Genomic DNA, 21829 nt, shown 5'->3' with positions numbered 1-21829 from the left:
TTGAGTTGTGCAGTGGATGGATAGCTCTTTGTGACAACTTCACTGACCTTTTCATCAGGACCCACAAATGCTGGGCTCTCTCTGTCCCACTGGTAGATAGTAATTCCTGAATGCTGGTATTCCCTACTCACTGTGACCCAGATTGGGAGGAAGGGGATTAGTTAATGAGGTTAGTTACATGAAGATCACATAATCAGTTTACTATTTTGATGGGATTAGATAAGAGACTGGGAGAAAGCCTTATGGAAATCAGCATGGAGCTGTTGGGTTAAATGGTAAATATATGTGATACTTTATAATTCTTATCTTCCTTGGATTTTGCAGAGAATGGTTCCATTCTTGGATCTGAAGCAATCACAGATAGCATGGAGTCAGATTCCACCTATGGTTACATGGGTAAGGCATTAACTCTGAGTGCCATTTATCATCACATCTCAATACACAATCTAGCTCTCAAGAGTTTGGGCCAGGATATTTCATTGAGCATTCTTGAAGGGCTGAATGGCCTATTCCTGCTCCTATGATGTTCTTAATTTCCAGGACACTGATGTCAACAAAACTGATCGGAAATAATGGGCCCTTCAAAATGATGTGCTTTCCCATTCTTTGAATACTTTTAGATTAATATTTACAGAAATATTGGAAATGTGGGATCAAGGCAGTTTGACTTGGCAGGAGGTCATGTGATTGCAATTCTCCAGGAACACGTTCAATTAGAGTTGGCAAGTCCTGATGACATGCACGTTGACCATTTCAGCAACTGCAGAGAATGTTGATCAATGAAAACTTCCACCACATCCACTCCGGAGAGTAGGCTGTTGTAACATTCTGTTTATTACTTTAAATGATGCATTTAATCAGCAGTTTATTCACTACTGAACAGAAACCACTATGGAGCACAAATTGTCCTCTTTATCTGTGACTGTTCCATCACTCCTGAGATTAGTGCATTAGCCCCAGGGCTAGCAGAAATGAGAATATTCGTTCCCCCTGTTCAGTTTTTGATTGAGGAGTTAAATTGACTGACAGAATGGTTTAGATTAGGAAGAAGTGATTAGGACAGGAGTGGAGAATAGATCTGGCAGCATCTGCAGAGAGAGAAACAGAGTTAACATTTCGAGTCCAGTGTGACCTTTGTTCAGAAGGGATATATCTCATGGGTTTCAGAAGACAGGTTTGGCAATGTGTGTGGGTGTGTACATGCTAAGCCCTTGGACCAAGGATGACGCTTGCTCAATGAGGGACCTGAGTGTGGAATTTTTTTTTTAATGGGGAGGCATAGGGTGGTACAGTGGCTCGGTGGTTAGCACTTCTGCCTCACCGTGCAAGGGAGCGGGGTCTTACCCAGCCTCTGATGACTGCCTGTGTGGAGTTTGCACATTCTCCCTGTTTCTGTGTGGGTTTCCTCTGGGTGCTCTGCCTTCCTCCCACTGTCCAAAGATGTGCAGGATAGATGGATTGTCCGTGGGAAATTGCCATTGTCCAGGAATGTGCAGGCTAGATGGTTTAGCCATGGGGAAATGCAAGGCTGCAGGCATTGGGTAGGGGTGTTGGGCTGGGCGGGATGCTCTTTGGAGAGCCTGCTTCCACACTGTAGGGATTCTGTGATTATGTTGTACTGTAGCTACCACACACTTGAACTGATCAGGAAATGTACAGTTACCTCATAATCAGAAGGGTTTATAAATTGATAACCAGAGTGTTTTGACCATATTATGATTTGCTTTCAGTGGAGATCAAGTCCTAAAATGCTACCTACTGTGCCACAAGATCTTCTATTAGATTAGATTAGATTACTTACAGTGTGGAAACAGGCCCTTCGGCCCAACAAGTCCACACCGCCCCGCCGAAGCGCAACCCACCCATACCCCTACATCTACCCCTTACCTAACACTACGGGCAATTTAGCATGGCCAATTCACCTGACCTGCACATCTTTGGACTGTGGGAGGAAACCGGAGCACCCGGAGGAAACCCACGCAGACACGGGGAGAATGTGCAAACTCCACACAGAGAGTCACCCGAGGCGGGAATTGAACCCGGGTCTCTGGCGCTGTGAGGCAGCATTGCTAACCACTGTGCCACCGTGCCGCCCACTAAAGAAATAGAGAAGCAGGCACATTAAGGATTGAGTCTGGAAAGTACATTCAGATCACTGGAGTGTTTTTGTCGGAGGTCATGGAATGTATGAGGAGATTATACTAAAACCAGTTGATCTACAAGCATATTATTGATTTGTCTGGCTCCGAGGATGTGTCTAGGTACTCTCATTCTGATCCACTGTTTAACTTTCCCTAAAACTGCTTTTTACTCAACAGGACAAGACCAGTTCAAACAGCAGAACTTCTGTATTCGTCTGAGAGGTTTCGATATTGGTAGTGTTTTTATAAGAACATAAACAGTTCTCTTCTGCAAAAAGAATCACAAGACAATCAATGTACAGTGATGATTTGATCAACATGCCCCTGATTCTTTAATCCCATTGTCATGTTGAAGCACAGACTTAGAAGTTTCACACGACCAATGCTCACACAATTGGCAGTTTTGTTTGTGCATAATTTATTCAGTAATATCAGTTTGGGGGTACACTTTTGTATCCAACTATGTTTTGCTCTAGGGTTTGAGGCTGGATTAAAATAATGCTGATTAGCTGGATATTGAAAGGGAGGGCTAGGGCAGATTGAAATCAGCCATAGTGCCACGTTTGATTGTTAGCCCTCCCTAGTTCTCTGGAAAGTGCACAGACAGTCCACAAGGTCTACAATATGATGGTCCCCAGAGGTCAATTGCCAACTGGTGCTCACTTTCCATTTACAGATGCTGGTGAGTGGCCTCTTCCTGGAAGTGGAATCCGAGTAAAACTCAGTGAATTCAGAAGTGGAGAATATTTGAATGAGAGGAGGAGGTTGTGGATGCAGCTTTGCTCACTGAGCTGCAAGGTTCAAATTCAGAAGTTTTGTCACCATACTAGGTAACATCATCAGTGAGCCTCCGGGAAAGCACTGGCGGTATGGCCCGCTTTTTATTTATGTGGTTAGGATCCAAGTAATGTGTTTGTTGATAGAGTTCTGGTTGGAGTGCCATGCATCTAGGTATTCTTGTGTGTGTCTCTGTTTGGATTGACCTAGGATGGATATGTTGTCACAGTTGAAGTGGTGTCCTTCCTCATCTGTGTGTAAAGATACTAGTGAGAGAGGGTCATGCCTTTTTATGGCTAGTTGATGTTCATGTATCCTGGTGGCTAGTTTTCTGCCTGTTTGTCCAATGTAGTGTTTGTTACAGTTCTTGCAAAGTATTTTGTAAATGACATTAGTTTTCTTGTTGTCTGTATAGTGTCTGTCAAATTCATTAGCTGCTGTTTTAGTGTGTTGGTGGGTTTGTGGGCTACCATGATGCCAAGGAATCCGAGTAGTCTGCCAGTCATTTCTGAGATGTCTTTGATGTAGGGGAGAGTGGCTAGGGTTTCTGGACGCATTTTGTCTACTTGTTTGGGTTTGTCGCTGAGAAATTGGCGGACTGTGTTCATTGGGTACCTGTTTTTTGTGAATACACTGTATAGGTGATTTTCCTCTGCTCTTCATAGTTCCTCTGTGCTGCAGTGTGTGGTGGCTAATTGAAATAATGTTCTAATGCAGCTTCATTTGTGGGTGTTGGGATGATTCCTTCTGTAGTTCAATATTTGGTCTGTATGTGTTATTTTCCTGTAGACGCTCGTTTGAAGTTCCCCATTGGCTGTTCACTCCAGTACATCTAGTAATGGCAGTTTGTTGTTGGTTTCCTCCTCTTTCGTGAATTTTATGCCAATGAGGGTATTATTGATGGTCTTGAAAGTTTCCTCTAATTTGTTGTGTTTAGTGATGACAAAGGTGTCATCCACGTAGCAAACCCAAAGTTTGGGTTAGATGGTTGGCAGAGCTGTTTGTTCAAGTCTGCATTACTGCCTCTGCTATTGGAGATCACATTGGTGTTTTGTTGGTTTGTTGTTAGGATTTGTTGTTGAAGGTGAAGTGGGTGGTAAGGCATAGGTCCACTAGTTTGGTGATATTGTCCTTGCTGATGAAGTTGGTGGTGTTTGGTCTATGTGTCTTTGGTTCTTCTAATAGTGTGGTCAGTGTTTCCCTGGCCAGGTTGATGTTGATGGATGTGAACAGGGCTGTTACATAGGTACGAGAAGGTAGTGATGGAGATGGCGGGGAGAAGCTAAAGTAAAAGCCATATGAACTTGACTGGTGTATGGGTTGGCCTGTGTGATATTGGCTGATTTGGGGGAATACTAATGCATTTAAAATTGAACTTGCTAAGTCTGTGCACCCAATACTGATCGTCATTTCCAATCATTCAGTCACAAAAATGCAATAAATCTTGCAGACCCTCTGCGTAATGCTTTCCTTGGGAACTCACTAAATTGGTGAGGTTATGTTGCTTGAAAATGTGTGGTTGCGGATTATGTAATTATAGCATCAAGGTTTAATAAAAGAATTCACAAAATCGTTAGCTGCAGTGAAGCAGTCAAAGCCCAGGGTAGGAGGTAAAAATGAGGCAGTTACTGCTACCTAAGCAGAACTGCCCGTTGGAACTCCTCCCTTATGGGTAGATGCTATAAACAGGTTTCAAGTGATTGTAAGATTCTGGAGAGTGAAATAGATAAGGAAGATGGTGAGAAACATAAGAACATGAGCTGAGCTTTCATTCCAATGACAAAACATTGTGAGCTAGGGCAACTAATATAATTTTAAAAACATTTTCCTTCTCTTTCTCTCACTGTCTGTCTGTCTGTCTGTCTCTCTCTCTCTCTCGCTGTTCCTCTCTCTCTCTCTCTCTCTCTCTCTCTCTCTCTCTCTCCCCCTCCCCCCATCTCTCTTTCCCTGACAGTCTGTCTGCCTCTCACCCCCACCCGACACACACTCTCTCTCTTCACTTTCATGCTGAAGTAAACCCAACTCCCTTTTAAATGTAACAACTGATTTGAGTTGACTGGTCTGATCTATCCAAATGGTATGACTTATTTGGGTAAATGGGCTCATCATGTTTTTAAAAACCCTTACTTTAAAGGGTTATAAAATCCTGTATGGGTTATAGTCTACCTGATACTATTATAGTGATGTTCTGCTGTCTTTCCAAAGATACAGAATACAATGGGATCTTGATCAGATGGGCCAATGGGCTGAGGAGTTTAATTTAGATAAATGTGAGGTGCTTCATTTTGGAAAGGTAAGTCAGGGCAGGATTTATACACTTAATGGTAAGGTACTGCGGAGTGTTGCTGAACAAAGAGACTTGGAGTGCAGATTCATAGTTCCTTGGATTCACAGGTAGATAGGATAGTGAAGAAGACATACAATATACTTCCCTTTATTGGTCAGTGCATTGAGTTGGGAGTTGATTTGTGGCTGTATAGGACATTAGTTAGGCCAGTTTTGGAATTCTGCATACAATTTTCATTGTTGTGGTTCTGTTCACCGAGCTGGGAATTTGTGTTGCAGGCGTTTCGTCCCCTGTCTAGGTGACATCCTCAGTGCTTGGGAGCCTCCTGTGAAGCGCTTCTGTGATCTTTCCTCCGGCATTTGTAGTGGTTTGAATCTGCTGCTTCCAGTTGTCAGTTCCAGCTGTCCGCTGCAGTGGTCGGTATATTGGGTCCAGGTCGAAGTGCTTATTGATTGAATCTGTGGATGAGTGCCATGCCTCTAGGAATTCCCTGGCTGTTCTCTGTTTGGCTTCTCCTATAACAGTAGTGTTGTCCCAGTCGAATTCATGTTGCTTGTCATCTGCGTGTGTGGTTACTAAGGATAGCTGGTTGTGTCATTTCGTGGCTAGTTGGTGTTCATGGATGCGGATCGTTAGCTGTCTTCCTGTTTGTCCTATGTAGTGTTTTGTGCAGTCCTTGCATGGGATCTTGTATACTACATTGGTTTTGCTCATGCTGGGTATCGGGTCCTTCATTCTGGTGAGTTGTCTGAGAGTTGTTGTTGGTTTGTGTGCTGTTATGAGTCCTAGTGGTCGCAGTAGTCTGGCTGTCAGTTCGGAAATGCTCTTGATATATGGTAGTGTGGCTAGTCCTTTGGGTTGTGGCATGTCCTTGTTCCGTTGTCTTTCCCTTAGTCATCTGTTGATGAAATTGCGCGGGTATCCGTTTTTGGCGAATACATTGTATAGGTGTTCTTCTTCCTCTTTTTGCAGTTCTGGTGTACTGCAGTGTGTTGTGGTCCTTTTGAATAGTGTCTTGATGCAACTTCTTTTGTGTGTGTGTTGGGGTGGTTGCTTTTGTAGTTCAGGACTTGGTCTGTGTGTGTGGCTTTCCTGTATACCTTTGTGGTGAATTCTCCGTTAGGTGTTCTTTGTGTATACCACAAAGGTATACAGGAAAGCCACACACACAGACCAAGTCCTGAACTACAAAAGCAACCACCCCAACACACACAAAAGAAGTTGCATCAAGACACTATTCAAAAGGGCCACAACACACTGCAGTACACCAGAACTGCAAAAAGAGGAAGAAGAACACCTATACAATGTATTCGCCAAAAACGGATACCCCCGCAATTTCATCAACAGATGACTAAGGGAAAGACAATGGAACGAGGACATGCCACAACCCAAAGGACTAGCCACACTACCATACATCAAGAGCATTTCCGAACTGACAGTCAGACTACTGCGACCACTAGGACTCATAAAAGCACACAAACCAACAGCAACTCTCAGACATCAACTCACCAGAACGAAGGACCCGATACCCAGCATGAGCAAAACCAATGTAGTATACAAGATCCCATGCAAGGACTGCACAAAACACTACATAGGACAAACAGGAAGTACAGCTAATGATCCGCATCCATGAACACCAACTAGCCACGAAACGACACGACCAGCTATCCTTAGTAGCCACACACGCAGATGACAAGCAACATGAATTCGACTGGGACAACACTACTATTATAGGACAAGCCAAACAGAGAACAGCCAGGGAATTCCTAGAGGCGTGGCACTCATCCACAGATTCAATCAATAAGCACATTGACCTGGAGCCAATATACCGACCACTGCAGCGGACAGCTGGAACTGACAACCGGAAGCAGCAGATTCAAACCACTACAAATGCCAGAGGAAAGATCACAGAAGCGCTTCACAGGAGGCTCCCAAGCACTGAGGATGTTACCTAGACAGGGAACAAACGTCTGCAACACAAATTCCCAGCTCAGCGAACAGAACCATAACGAGCACCCGAGCTACAAATCTTTTCACAAACTTTGAATACAATTTTCATCTCCCTGCTATAAGAAGGACGTTGTGAAATCTGAAAGGGTTCAAAAAAGACTTACAAAGATGTTGCCAAGGCTGGAGGATTTGAGCTCTAGGGAGAAGCTGAAGAGGCTGGGGCTACTTTCTATGCAGCATTGGAGGCGGAGAGGTGACTTTATAGGTGTTTATAAAATCATGAGGGGCATGGACAGGCTAAATACACAAGGTCTGTGACCTGGGATGGGGGACTCCAAAACTATAGTTCATAAGTTTAAGGTGAGAGGGGAAATATTTAAAAAGGACCTAAGAAACATATTTTTCAGATAAAGGGTGGTGTATGTAGGAAATGAGCTGCCAGAGAAAGTGCTAGAGGTCTGTATAATTACAACATTTAAAAGGCATCTGGATGGGTAGACACATAGGAAGGGTTTAGAGGGGTATGGGCCAAATGCTGGAAAATGGAGCTAGATTTGTTTAGGATATCTGGTCGGCTTGGACGAATTAGACCGAAGGGTCTGTTTCCGTGCTGTACATCTCTGTGTCTCTATGATGTACTCAATTAGATTTTAAAATTTATCTTGAATAAGTGGCGGCACTCCATAAATGTTTCTATCATGATCTAACTTCTGTAGACATTTGAGTTCAAATACAAACTTGAAAGCAATTTCCTTCCAAGGACTACTATGTGACTTTCTCAACCCTCACTTCTAGTTAGTGACTGAATTTAGGTAACCTCAGCTTATTCTATGAAACACATGTGTTACACAGCTAGCCTGTAGTTCACAGTTAAAGGGTAATCAGTCATCACTTTTAAAATGGTCTCTCTATCATCTGTTGGCTAAGAACACATTTTAAAACATGTTGATGAATGATAGTTCTAGGTGGATGATTCAGCAACACATCTTAGTCAGAAGCTTAGTGGAGCTTAGAGCATTAGGTAGCCTCACATTAGTGAAAATCAAATTTTGTTAAATACTTGTTAACTCATAGTTAACCAGCTTAACATCTGCATAAAAATAGGGCATAAAGAAATCATTCTTGACTAGTGTTGGATTAGAGGAAATTAATGTCTGAGCAGCTTTGATTTTTAATTGTTACTATATTCTCAGGTCAACATGAGAAATGAGGACAGTCATATGAATATTAATATATTAGATGTGTGCAATTTGAGCTCCTGTTAACTGATTAAATGGGCAGCACATACTCCTGAATATTAATGTAGGAGTTGTACATTACTTAGAATTGCCTATCTGTTTCTGTGCTGTATGACTTAACATCTCTGAAAGGATCCCACATTAATCCTCAGATTTATGGTGTGCTGGCTGATCTGTGGAGGGAAAGGGGCCTCAGTTCCCTAGTGTGGGGGGTAGTGATGTGGGCTTAAATTAGTTAGCATTCAAGATCTAGTGTTTGAAGACTCCATGATGGGTGAGAGCAAAATCTGTTTGATGTGATGCCTTCCACAGAACCAGCCAAAAGCCAGTGTCAGGCAGCAAAAGCTGCTGTTAATTTCTGGGACTGGGGCTATCACCTCTTGTGCAACGGAGTCTGAATGACACTGCCTCAACCCCTCGCATTCAGCACTCTTTGGCTCTGGAAAGTGTTTTATTGTTAAAGATCCATGTTCCGTCTTCCCTTGTGAACTGAGTACTTTGAGACTAACCTTGACTGCATGCTGACCTTTTCGTTAACCCCCCCCCCCGTCCCTTCACAGAAAGGCCTCTGGATAATGTGACCCGTCCACGTCTCGATTCTCTCAGCTCCATCGAGGAAGATGAGTACGACACCCTGGCAGACATTGATTCCGATAAAAATGTCATCAGAACAAAGGTGTGTGCTTTGAAATTCACCACAAAACATCTTTTAAAAAATTTCCATCACTGAAAGTGTTGGTATGTCTTGCCCATACCTTTCACAATTCAGTGGCTTCCTAGGCCATTTCAGAAGGGGGTCAGAATGAACTACATTGATATGAAGTTAGTGACATGTTTCCTTCCCTAAGTGAGCCAGTGGAGTTTTTACAGCAATCTGAATATTGTAGCTTTTTCTCCACTGATCATTTCTGATTGAACATCATATAAACTCATACAAGTCTCTAAAGCAGTCAATTTTGGTGCTAAACAGTGTCCAGTTTACATCATGTTACCCAGACGGTAAGGTATCTCGCTGATTCATGCTGCCAGTATGTAGTAGCAATGCCAGGATGCTGCTGTCAAACCAAGAAAAAGCCTTACCCATCAGACAATGAGGGATGTGGTATATGAATTGCAGTGCTGGTGTGATGCCAGGTATGTACACTGTGTGTTCCAAAGATTGATGGATCGTACAAATAGCATATCCTTTCAGCCTTTTGTAACAAGAAAAGTACTGACTATACCCAGCCAGCCTGTGCTTGCGAACTCCCCTGCAATACACTGTCTGACATTAGAATTTGTAATTGGACAACATTTGTTGGATAATCCTGGATGTGTGAGGGAGTAATGCTGACAGCCACTTTAGAATTGCCAGTCAGGCTCACAATGTGAGTCATTTGGCGTGTACCAGAAACTACATACATTAATATACAGGGCTCTGATCCTTGCAGATAGAAAGAACATTGACACACATGGCACCTGTTTCAACAAAATAGGTGACAGCCATTCACTGTGCAGTCATCAGGGCAACGCCCTGACCGATCAGAGTCAATTTGCCTGGTTTAAAATGTAAACAAAGACTGTCAATCAGTATTAATGGGTGCATTCTCTATGGCAGTGCCTCCACCAATCAGAGTCCACTTTATGAAAGTATACATATTGGTTTCCCCTTGAATTTATATTCTTGGAAAATGTTTTGAAGAGTAAAGTTTTTTTTTACTGAGAACAGTTTTTGAGATTCTTTACAGTGTCAAATTGTCATTGAGTGGACTTGAACTAACATTTTGAATATGATTATTAGCTCAGACTTCAGGATTACTAATCTAGTAATATAACCACTACACTATTGGAGCCCTAGTTACTATGCTCACTATAGGTTTAGTTACATTATCTCCTGCTCTTGGCATTCGCGTCAGTTGTGTTCTAAAATTAACAACATTCTGCTAAACACTGTAATTATGAGCCGTAATATGTAAAAACCATGTGGGGGCAGTGTCGCAGGCCTTAATGCATTGTCTTCTGGAATTATTTAAGCTGAGGTGCAAACCCACTTAAAATTAAAGCATTTATAACCAAAAAGAAAGTGACTTTCATGAAATTCTCATGAGTTGATTAAATACTTTTTGAAGTTTGTTCTCACTTCGGATGTTGGAAACCAATTTGCACATAGCAAGCTCCCACAATTAGCAGCTAACCTGTTTGCTGGCTGAGGGATTAATGTTGCTGTGGCTACTGGTAAAACTCTCACGCTCAATTTCAAAAGAAAGGTGACCTGGGATCAGCTGCCTTCACCTGAGGTGAACCCTCACTTTTAATGTCTTATCTGAAGGACAGCAATTATAACCATGCTCCAAACTGTTCCAGTATCTGGATTGAGGCTTGAACCCATGACTGTCTGAAGCAGAAAGTCTTTCGTTACCTGTTCAGTCCTGGTTGTCATTATCGAATTAGTTCTGTGAATTATACTTCCACCACTTCCTGTAGATTTTTGCTGATTTTCACCGAAGTCTTCTCCTTCAAACCAACCCACCACACACACACTCACTCACACATACACACACATTCTCTCTCTTACAGACACACACACACACATTCTCTCTCTCGTGTGCAAACACACACACACTGTCTCTCTTTCACACGCACTCTCTCATACTCACTCGCACTCACTCACTCACCCATACTGTCACTCACACACACGCGCACACACATTCTCTCTCACAGACACACACAATCCCACACACACACATTCTCTCACTCACTCTCATACTCACTCATACACATACACACACACTCTCTCTCTCCCTCACACACACTCACTCTCACACACACACTCACTCTAGCACACACATACATACACACTCACTCTCACTCACACACACATTCTCTCTCTCTCACACACACATTCTTTCTCTCTCTCTCTCACACATATTCTCTCTCACAGATGCACACATACAGAAAGGAATTACCCACAAACCAGAAAGGTAAGTGGTGACAGGTCAGAACGGCTTCTAATTTATAGAATTGGACACTGATTGTACCTCATGGTGCTTGTTTATTTTCTTCATATTCTGAGGTGAATACCTGCCACTCATCATTCACTGGACAATCCTCCAGAAAGGAAAAGAGTAGTAACCCTTTCGTAAATAAAAACTCTTCATTTCTTTCTATATTTGCAGAGGTTTCTGTACGTCTCTGACCTTGCACGGAAGGACAAGCGGGTTCTCAGCAAAAAATATAAAATTTATTTCTGGTTAGTCAAGTTTCTAATATCAGAGATTTGCTGCAAATGTTATGGTTGTTTTTTTTTAATTGTTCTCCTCCAGTTTTTACACCCCTTCTCTCCCTGAGTCTCTGATTCCACCTGGGACATTGTACTGTCTGCCCTGTGACACAAGGTCATGTTGCCATTATTTGAGCAGGCTAATTAACTAGGGAAGGCATCACCCTTTCTTCATTCTGAGCTCCACAGTGCTGCTGCTGCTGCTGCTGCTGCTGCTATTGCAGTTCAGCCTGAGAGCTAGCACTGACTTTCACTGTGCAGTGATGCTACTAAGTAAACCCTTATACAAAGAATTGATAAAACCAGTAACCCATGAAACACATCTGCAGTCTAGAAATAAGGCAGAGTACTGTGAAAATTGTGTTCTTGTTGATTTCAAGTGAGGTCAGGCTATTAAGAGGTATGTAGCTCATAGGACACAGGGTTACATCCAGGTTTGTGCTAATAAATGGCAAGTGATATTAATCTGCACCAATAAGAGAATCTTCCTGTCTCTTCTTGGCATTCAATGTCATTACATTTATAGAGTCATACAATTGTATAGCACTGAAATAGACCCTTTGGTCCAACTCGTCCATTCCAACTAGATATCCGAAATTAATCTAGTCCCATTTGCCAGCACTTGGCCCACATCCTCCTTCATGTACCCATCCAGATGCTTCTAGCTCATTGGGACCAAATGGCCTTTTTCTGCTCTGCATGGTTCTCTTACTCTATGCCCTTCTATACGAAGGATGTTGTGAAACTTGAAAAGATACAGAAAAGATTTACAAGGATGTTGCTGGGACTGGCGGGTTTGAGTTAGAGAGGCTGAAAAGGCTGGGGCTTTCTCCCCTGGAGCATCAGAGACTGAGGAGTGACCTTATAGAGATTTATAAAATCACGAGGGGCATAGATAGGGTGAATAATCAAGGTCTTTTTCCTAGGGTCACCGGGGTCCAAAACTAGAGGGCATACATTTAAGGTGAGAAGAGAAAGATTTAATAACAACCAGCAGGGTAACATTTTCACACCAAGGGCGGTGTTCAGAATGAGCTGCCAGAGGAAGTGGTGGAGGCTGGTATAATTACAACATTTAAGAGACATCTGGATGGGTACATGAAAGGAAGGGTTTAGAGGGATATGGGCCAAATGCTGGCAAATGGGACTAAATTAATTTAGGATATCTGGTTGGAACGGACGAGTTGGACCAAAGGGTCTGTTTCCGTTTTATATGATTCTATGTCTCTAAGACTATGACGAGGTTTAGTTTCACCAAACATTTCAGGGCACTTGCAAACTTTGAGTATATTTTAGGGATGGATGGATGTAGAAAACCAAGGGCAAACCTCCAATGTGTATGTAACTTGTTTTATTTTTAGCTGAATTTCCAGAGATTGAAGTCTGTATTATCTATTCAAGAATTAACTTTGTGATAGTTTCCTTTCTCAGGAATATCGCGACAATAGCAGTTTTCTACGCACTGCCGGTGATTCAACTGGTCATCACATATCAGACGGTAAGAATTGGAATGATTCAGACTGATTTCACACACTGTGAACATTTATGGTGTGATTCATTGTTTGTGAGTGGTTAACCAGGACAGTTTTGGGATAGACTTTCTAATTAGATTACATTACAGTGTGGAAACAGGCCCTTCGGCCCAACAAGTCCACACCGACCCACCAAAGCGCAACCCACCCAGACCCATTCCCCTACATTTACCCCTTCACCTAACACTACAGGCAATTTAGCGTGGCCAATTCACCTATCCTGCATATTTTTGGACTGTGGGAGGAAACCCACTCAGACATGGAAAGAATGTGCAAACCCCACACAGTCAGTTGCCTGAGGCAGGAATTGAACCCAGGTCTCTGGCGCTGTGAGGCAGCAGTGCTAACCACTGTGCCACCGTGCCGCCCATTGGGGATGTTCACATCAGAGCTGTGTAAGTGGTTAACAAACAGCAGAAAAAAGCATACAGAGAAAGCTGGTGTGAGTTCACAAGGTGCCTGCACCTGAATGGGAAATATATTCATTGAGGAAAGAACAGAACCGAAAGATACGATAGTGTCGCAGTTTCAACATTCTTTATCCTTTCATGAGATACGAGCATCTCCGGACAAAGTAACCTTTGTCACCCTTTCCCAAACAGCTGGCATTGAGCTGCCTTCTTGAACTGCTGCAGTCCACGTGGTGTAGGAACACCCTTTTCCAGTGCTGTTAGGGAGCGAGTTTCCAGGATTTTTTACCCAGTGACGGGAAGCGAAGGTGATATATTTCCAAGTCAGGGTGGACCGTGATGTGGAGGGTAGCTTGCAAGTGGTGATGGTCCCATGAGGCTGAGTCACCCCTCAGCCTCTGATGCTCCAGGGGAAAAAGCCCCAGCCTTTTCAGCCTCTCCCCATAACTCAAGCCCTTCCAGTCCCAGCAACATCCTTCTAAATCTTTTCTGTATCTTTTCAAGTTTCACAACATCCTTCATATAGAAGGGCATAGAGTGACAGAACCATGCAGTACCTGTGTAGACGGGGTTGTGGATTTGGTTAAGTGCTGTCAAAGGAAGCCATCAAATGTGTCAGGAAAACCGTGATTGAGATTGGACCTCTGTTGGAGGTGCAGCTAATCACATTATGAGATATAATTGCTTAATCTCATATTTCTTCCCCACATACTAAAAAATTATCTTCATTTAATCTACTGCCAAAGAATGGAATCTGAGTAAAGTCTATTGTGATTCAAAGTGGGGTGTATTCTGATCACAAATTCATCACTCAGTTGACTGAGCTTAACCTGGTGGTGCCACAAAACAGATACTATTGAAAGTTAGCCCTCTGGTGGCAACAGTCTGACAATGCAGTACTAAAAGTTAGCATTTCAATCTGTACATTTGTGAAACATCAAAGCTACTGTGAAGAAACACAGTTAGGAGATTAGCTTTGGAGATCAGTGTGATTTTTGTTTTAAAGCAACAAGTTTTAATAGCCAGAATCTTTGAGGATGCAATGAATTGGTTTTGCAGAATTCCACAGCTGATTCTCCAAAGTGGGTTTCCAAATTGGGAATGCAACTGCCAGTAACTGGGGTTACAGCTGAGATCCTCCCAGACTCATTGAAGGAGCAGGAACCAAGAAAATGTGGAATGAAATTGGCTCAGTCCTTGTGGGGCACACACAGTGCAGACAATCTTAGACTGTGAGACAATGGGGACTGTGCAGATGCTGGAGGAATCAGAGTTGATAAAGGGTGGCACTGGAAAAGGCATGGCAGATCAGGCAGCTTCCGAGGAGCAAAACAGGCAACATTTCAGGCAGGACGTCCTGCAGAAGGGATCTGCCCAAAACGTTGACTCTCTTTGCTCCTCGGAGCTGCTATGCCTTTTCCAGCGCCACCCTTTGTCAACTCTAATCTTAGACTGTATCTGCCTCATACTTATGGAAAGTTTACTGCATTGCCTTTTAGGGTGAGTATGTGAGGAATGGCTAATTTCTATTTGCCATTTGATATCTAAAATTAAAAGTTGTTACGCCCTGACCTACAACATTAACTTGCTGCCAAGTTAGGGCTCGTGCCCGAAACGTCGATTCTCCTGCTCCTTGGATGCTGCCTGACCTGCTGCACTTTTCCAGCAACAGATTTTCAGCTCATACTGAGTATTAATCCAGTAATGTCCTGATAGACACTTTCGCATTCACTCTTCACACTGTTGCTCATACCAACTATAGATTGTTCAAAATTCCTCCCGCCCTTGTTCTCCCTTACTAACCCTTACCTCGATTCCCAAATGCTGTAACTTATTCTTCTAGCCGTGTCCCTGCTTTCTCTGCCTCTCGATATCTGTCTCTTCCTCCTTCACTACTTATATAGAGAGGGCAACACTTCAGCTATCTCATCCCCTCTCTCTAGGACACACACTCTCAATATCTTCATTCATTCACTGCCTTCAGAAATCTCCTGGAAACCTATGTTCCCCACCTTGCTTTTGGTCAGCTCTCCAAATGTCACTGGTTGTTATTCACGCTGTCTTACATGAGATATCTTGGGTCAGTTTACTACATTAAGGCTTTTGTAGAAATGGAGAACAGTTGAGTCAAGCAACATTCCACCAATATATGCTAAATTGTCACCCACATAACTTAGAACCTGCTCAATTGATAAATGACCTCTCCTCATCAGATCCTGTGAAAAGATTGTGAGGCAGAGGAGCTTTCATTATGTGCTAAACATCAAAGAACATCAGTTGACCTAATGTCATTGTCAGCAGGAAGTCACTGACAGATTTATTCATCATTCTTTTCCAACAGGTTTTCAATATCACGGGAAATCAAGACATCTGTTACTACAATTTCATGTGTGCTCATCCCCTTGGGGTCCTCAGGTCAGTGACTATGCTGAAATAATGATGTTAAAGACATAGGTTTTGTGATGGCAGAACTTAATGTCCCTGGTTGAACCTGCTGTCCCTGATTTTTGTCCTGCTGCATGTCACAGGGAATAGTACCACCTTTATAGAGTGCAATTTGTTATTTTCATTCTCCTGCAATAGATGCCAATGGCAAATTCATCACAGTCTCTATCTATAATTGCCCTTTGGAAAGTGCTGGTAGTTCTTCTTTATTGAACTACACTCCGGTCAACATGGTGTAGGCACAAGCACAATGCAGCTAGGAAGAGAGTTCTAGACTTTTGATGAAGGAACAGCGATACATTCCCAAAAAGGAACGCAGTGAAATTAGGAAGAGAATTTGGAAATAAAGATAATCCCATGCACCTGTCACCATTGTTATTCTGGATAGTGGTTGCTGAAGAAATATAAACAATTATGTACGGCACAATCTGATAAAAGATGGTGTTTGGTGGCTTACCCAATACTCTACTGTTTGTCAGTCGCTTTCTTCGTTTAATGCTTGTGTGCTCAGAGTTAATTGTGTGCTTTTCATCCAACAGTGCATTTAACAATATCCTGAGTAACCTTGGATACCTGATGTTGGGTCTTCTGTTCTTGCTGATTGTCTTACAACGTGAGATTCTGCACAAACGGGCCCTCATGCGGAATGACATCTGTGCATTGGTACCAATCTCCTTCCTGGTTTTCTTTAGCTGTCGGGTTTGAATTAATAAGACCATAAGACGTAAGAGCTGAAGTTGGCCGTTTGGCCCATTGACTCTGCTCCATCATTCAATGCGATCATGGCTGATCAGATCATTCTCAACTCCACTTTCCAGCCCTTTCCCCATAACCCTTGTTTCACCTAATGATTGAAAATCTGAGGTTCTCAGCCTTGAGTATTCCAAATGATCTAGACTTGACAGCTATCTGAGATAAAGACTTCCACAGGTACATTCCCCTCTGAGAGGAGGAATTCAATTTCAACTCTGTCCTAAATGGACAGCCCCTTTCTCTGAGATGATGCCCTCTGGTCCTAGACCTGAGGTCATCTCTCCTGTCAAGTTCCTTATAAGTCTTATGTCATCTTTCTTTCTCCAATGAGCACATCCCAACCTACTCAGCTATCCTCACAAGACCGTCTCTCTATACCCAGGATCAACCTAGTGACCCTTCCCTGGGCTGCTTCCCGTTGACTGACAGAGTTGGTAATGTGCTGGGATAGGGTGGAAAGGGTACTGGTGGTGATGTTGAGGGCAGGTTTAATGGTTTGAATTGCCTTTAATAACAGCACCTTTAATGTAATAAAACATCTCAAGGCAAGTCATAGGATCATTGGAAAACAAAATATTATAGGGTCAGTGGTTAGCGATTTTTCTCCAGCATGCTCTGTTTTCATTTCAGGTTTCCAATATTCAAGCATTTGCTTTTATCTTAGCAAGCCTTGTTCCCTTGTGCCCTTGTTCCACCATTCTCCTCCATTCCTGTTCCCCTGAAATATTAGGTCAGACCAGAGATTGATCAACGGTTTAAGGGATTACCTTAAAGGAGAAATGCAAGGCAGAGGGGAGGTAGTGCAGATTTTTAATTTCAGAACTTAGTGCCCTGGTAAAAGCATGGACACCAATGGAGTGATTAACATTGAGGGTGTTCCAAGTGGTCAGAATGAGAGGAACACAGGTTGTTGGAGCGTTCTGGCCTAGAGGAGATTTTAGCACTAAAGAGGGGCAAGGTTCTAGAGACAATTGAAAGCAGGATGAGAATTTTAAAATCAAGACATTGCTTGACATGGAGCAAATGTACATCAATGAGCATGGGGGTAACGGGGGATTGGGGGTACAGGGGAACAGGAATGGAGGAGAATGGGGGAACAGGAGCATGGGCGAATAAGGCTTGCTAAGATAAAAGCAAAATACTGCGAATGTTGGAAATCTGAAATTTAAACAAGGCGGGCTGGAGAAAATCAGCAGGTCGGGCAGCCTCTGTGGAAAGAAAAACCAGAGTTAATGTGACAGGCACTTCAGCACTTTTCTTTGGAGATCCAGGAGACATGGACAATACTCTTTTGGATGACCTCAATTTATGGAGGGTCAAATTTGACACATGAAACAGGAACGTGCTCGAATAATCAAAACTGCAAATAATGAAGGCATGAATAAATAGTCTAGCAAATATTGCAGTGCCTTCTCATCAAGCGAAGTATAAAATGATTTTGATAGTCATCTTAAAAAGATTGTTTAGTACCTGGTTTAAAATAACAGACATAGGTGAGGATGTTGCTTGATTTAATAACAACAGAACAAAAGAGCCATCACCTGTTTTGCAGTTTATATAACTCAGAATGTCTCCTACCAGTTGTTATAATGAGGAACGCAGCAAGAGCTTGTATTTATATGGCTTCTTTAAGGTAATAAAATGCCTCCAGGTTCCTCATAAATGTTATTAAGCAAAATTGGACAATGAACCACATAAGGAGATGCTACAGCAGACAATCAAAAACTTGTTCAAAGAGGTAGGAGTTTCAGAAATGTCTCCAGGAAGGTACTGAGTTGTAGTTGAGGTTTCAAGAATAATTTTAGAGTCTTGGCTGCTAAAGATTTGACCAGCATTGCAGAATGATTAAAATCAAGTGGTCAAGACGAGTGCAGATATCTCAGAAAACAGTTGGGACGAGAGAAAATTGCAGGGCTGATGAGGGGTTTGAATGAAGGGTAGATATTTAAAACTCCTATCAACAGTAAGATGAATGAGCAGTTGGTTTATTTGAGTGTGAAGTGTTGGTGAGGAGACTGTAGAATGGGACTTTTTACATCCATCTCTCTTTGAGATAACAGTGCCACCACTGACAGTCATCACTGATAGTCATGAGAGACTTGGCTGTGACCCTTAATTACAGCAAATGCCCAATACACAGGTTCTCTCCTTTTCTAATGCTGATCTCACCAACCTAATTTGGTCCTGAGGGAATTCAACCTGATCTCGTTGATCTGATTGACAGTCAGTTGTGCGTTTTATTAAGGTTAGCAATCCCCCAAGCAAATCCACCAGTTAACTAAACACTGAGTAATATTGGACTTGTCTGATTGTCTTTGAAGGAATGTGGAATCCCTAAACATTTTGGTTTGTTTTATGCGATGGGGACTGCTCTGATGATGGAAGGGCTACTCAGTGCCTGTTACCACGTTTGTCCAAACTACACTAACTTCCAGTTTGGTGAGTTTACACCCATTTCTAATGTTTCTAAGAATTGACATCTCACCTGGAGTCCAAGGGCAAGCAGTTGGGTCTGGATGTGTGTTCAAGCTTTGCTGATTGTCCATTTAAGAATGATCATAGCTGACTGCTGCACATCTTGAAGTTCAGAAATGATTAGAAAAGTGAATAAACTTGTTTTTAAACATCGTCTGGATAACCTGCCATCTCGGCGTATTTTGGTGGGCAAATGGGTTGAAACTGCAGTCCAGAACATATGGACTCAGGGAGAGAGATTAAGTGACAGTTCTTTAGAGTGAGGAAGGCTGAAATGGAATACACATTTTCCGACTACTTTGTCAGGTTTTGAGTTGTTACGATCAGCTCTGCATTAGTCTCCAAACAGATAATAATATGAATGAGTTGGACCGAAGGGTATGTTTCCATGTTGTACATCTCTATGACTCTGTGCTGAAAATGTGTTGCTGGAAAAGCGCAGCAGGTCAGGCAGCATCTAAGGAACAGGAGAATCGACGTTTCGGGCATAAGCCCTTCTTCAGGAATGAGGAATGTGTGTCACATTCCTCATTCCTGAAGAAGGGCTTATGCCCGAAACGTCGATTCTCCTGTTCCTTGGATGCTGCCTGACCTGCTGCGCTTTTCCAGCAACACATTTTCAGCTCTGATCTCCAGCATCTGCAGTCCTCACTTTCTCCTCTATGACTCTGTGACCTGCTTTTGACCAGAAATTGAAGGGTCCGAAAAGAAAGGTGAGATTTCTTTTTGATATTTGCAACAGAATAATTAATCGATGAAGTGCATCTTTAGTAGCTCTTCATAACAACAGGTCACTCTTGGTCCAGTATATTTGGACAAAGCTATGGCTGGAGAAAGGTCAGACATATCTTTCAAAGCAAAGCAAGAATGTTCATTTATGTAACACCTTCAAGACCACCGACTTCACAAAATACGTTACAGATAGTAAAGTTCTATAGAAGTATTGTCACTGTTGTATTGTAACAGTTAATCAGTTTTCACAAATGAGAGAGTGATCTGTTTTGGTTGTATTGATTGAGGGGATTACATTCTGCCTTTTCTTTGAAGTAGAGCCACAGAATCTTTCATGTTGACTTGAAGTGGAAAGTAAGGCCTTGGTTTATTGCCACTATCTAAGGGGAGACCGACAGTGCAGCATTCCCTCAGCACTGCACTTACGTGGGTCAGCCCTAATTGCTGATCTTAAATCCCAGACCAGCATTTTAACCAACAAACCTCAGACTCAGAGAAGAGAATGCTACCACTTGTGTTTGGGCTAACATGTATAACATCTTTAAAAATATTTGCTTATCACTGGCCTTATCATCCTTGTGTCATTTCTAATGACTGGAGATTCAGTTGAAACTTTTAGTTAAACGCATCACATAATTTGACTGCTGCATTTCTGTTCTTGGGTGGCACAGTGGCTCAGTGGTTAGCACTGCTGCCGCACAGTGCCAGGAAACCAGGTTCAATTCCAGTCTTGGCTAACTGTCTGTGTGGAGCTTGCACATTCTCCTCATGTCTGTCTGGGTTTCCTCCTACAATCCAAAGATGTGCAGGTTAGGTGGATTGGTCCTGCTAAATTGCCCACACTGAGAGGGCTAGGTGGATTAGCCATGGAAAAGGTGGGGGTCTGGGTGAGAGTGCAGTGCAGACTTGATGGGCTGAATGGCCTCAGTCTGCACTATAAGGACCTAGTCTTGGAGAATCCTTTTAAAGACTGGAGAGTTCAACCATTTGTTATTCAATTATGTACGTCTGGTATTTGCTTTCTGTGTGCAACTGGTTAAGCTTGGGTGTGGTCACCTAGAGAAAAAGGAACAGAATTGTAGGCAAGATGCTGACAACATAAGGGACCAACTGTTAGGACACGTTGGATAAAACTTCCATTACCCACATAGAGGTTTGGTGTATCCGAGAAAACACAACAATGACCATTACAGGGAGAAAGTGAGGACTGCAGATGCTGGAGATCAGAGTCAAACAGTGTGGTGATGGAACAACACAGCCATTCAGGCAGTATCCGAGGAGCAGGAGAATCAACATTTCAATCATCAGCCCTTCACCAAGCTCTTCGCTCCTGATGAAGAGCTTATGCTCGGAATGTCGACATTCCTGCTCCTCGGATGCTGCTATGACCACTACAGACCCGTTTTACTGAGAATGAGTATTGATCTAGGAGTGTGTAAGTGTGTTCTGACCCTTGTTTCTGTTTGACACACAGACACATCTTTCATGTACATGATAGCAGGCCTCTGTATGCTGAAGCTGTATGAGAAGCGACACCCGGACATTAATGCCAGTGCCTATTCTGCTTATGCCTGTCTTGCCTTAGTCATATTCTTCTCTGTGCTGGGAGTGGTGAGTACAGCTTTTCACTGAGAAGCAATTCTGACTCTCACTTGGGGACAGCCAAAGCTCTGCTGCCTGTGTCTCAACCTGCACTGACCCCATTCACCTGTTAGCGGGGGCAAGGTCAGAAATCCCTGCTTCACACCCCAGGTCCCACTGGCCATCATGCCAAGCAAGTTGGTCTCCAACACTCACCCCAAGGGAATCGGACCCTCACTCGCCCCGAGG

General features: G+C 42.9%; 1 protein-coding gene across 1 annotated transcript in view; it reads left to right on the top strand.

Annotated features, from left to right (window-relative positions):
• Positions 1 to 21829, top strand: part of sidt2 (SID1 transmembrane family, member 2) — a 99160-nt gene that overhangs the window by 58490 nt on the left and 18841 nt on the right. Inside the window, exons 12-19 of the mRNA XM_072593292.1 lie at positions 325 to 396; positions 8954 to 9069; positions 11549 to 11622; positions 13084 to 13150; positions 15936 to 16009; positions 16579 to 16702; positions 19114 to 19231; positions 21474 to 21610. Coding sequence (XP_072449393.1) covers positions 325 to 396; positions 8954 to 9069; positions 11549 to 11622; positions 13084 to 13150; positions 15936 to 16009; positions 16579 to 16702; positions 19114 to 19231; positions 21474 to 21610 — 782 coding nt within the window. The remainder of the gene's footprint in view (positions 1 to 324; positions 397 to 8953; positions 9070 to 11548; positions 11623 to 13083; positions 13151 to 15935; positions 16010 to 16578; positions 16703 to 19113; positions 19232 to 21473; positions 21611 to 21829) is intronic.

This window comes from Chiloscyllium punctatum, chromosome 23 (genome assembly GCF_047496795.1).
Source record: "Chiloscyllium punctatum isolate Juve2018m chromosome 23, sChiPun1.3, whole genome shotgun sequence".
Lineage (NCBI taxonomy): Eukaryota > Metazoa > Chordata > Chondrichthyes > Orectolobiformes > Hemiscylliidae > Chiloscyllium > Chiloscyllium punctatum.
Note: the sequence above shows the minus strand (reverse complement) of the source record. Positions and strands in the feature narration are given on the sequence as shown.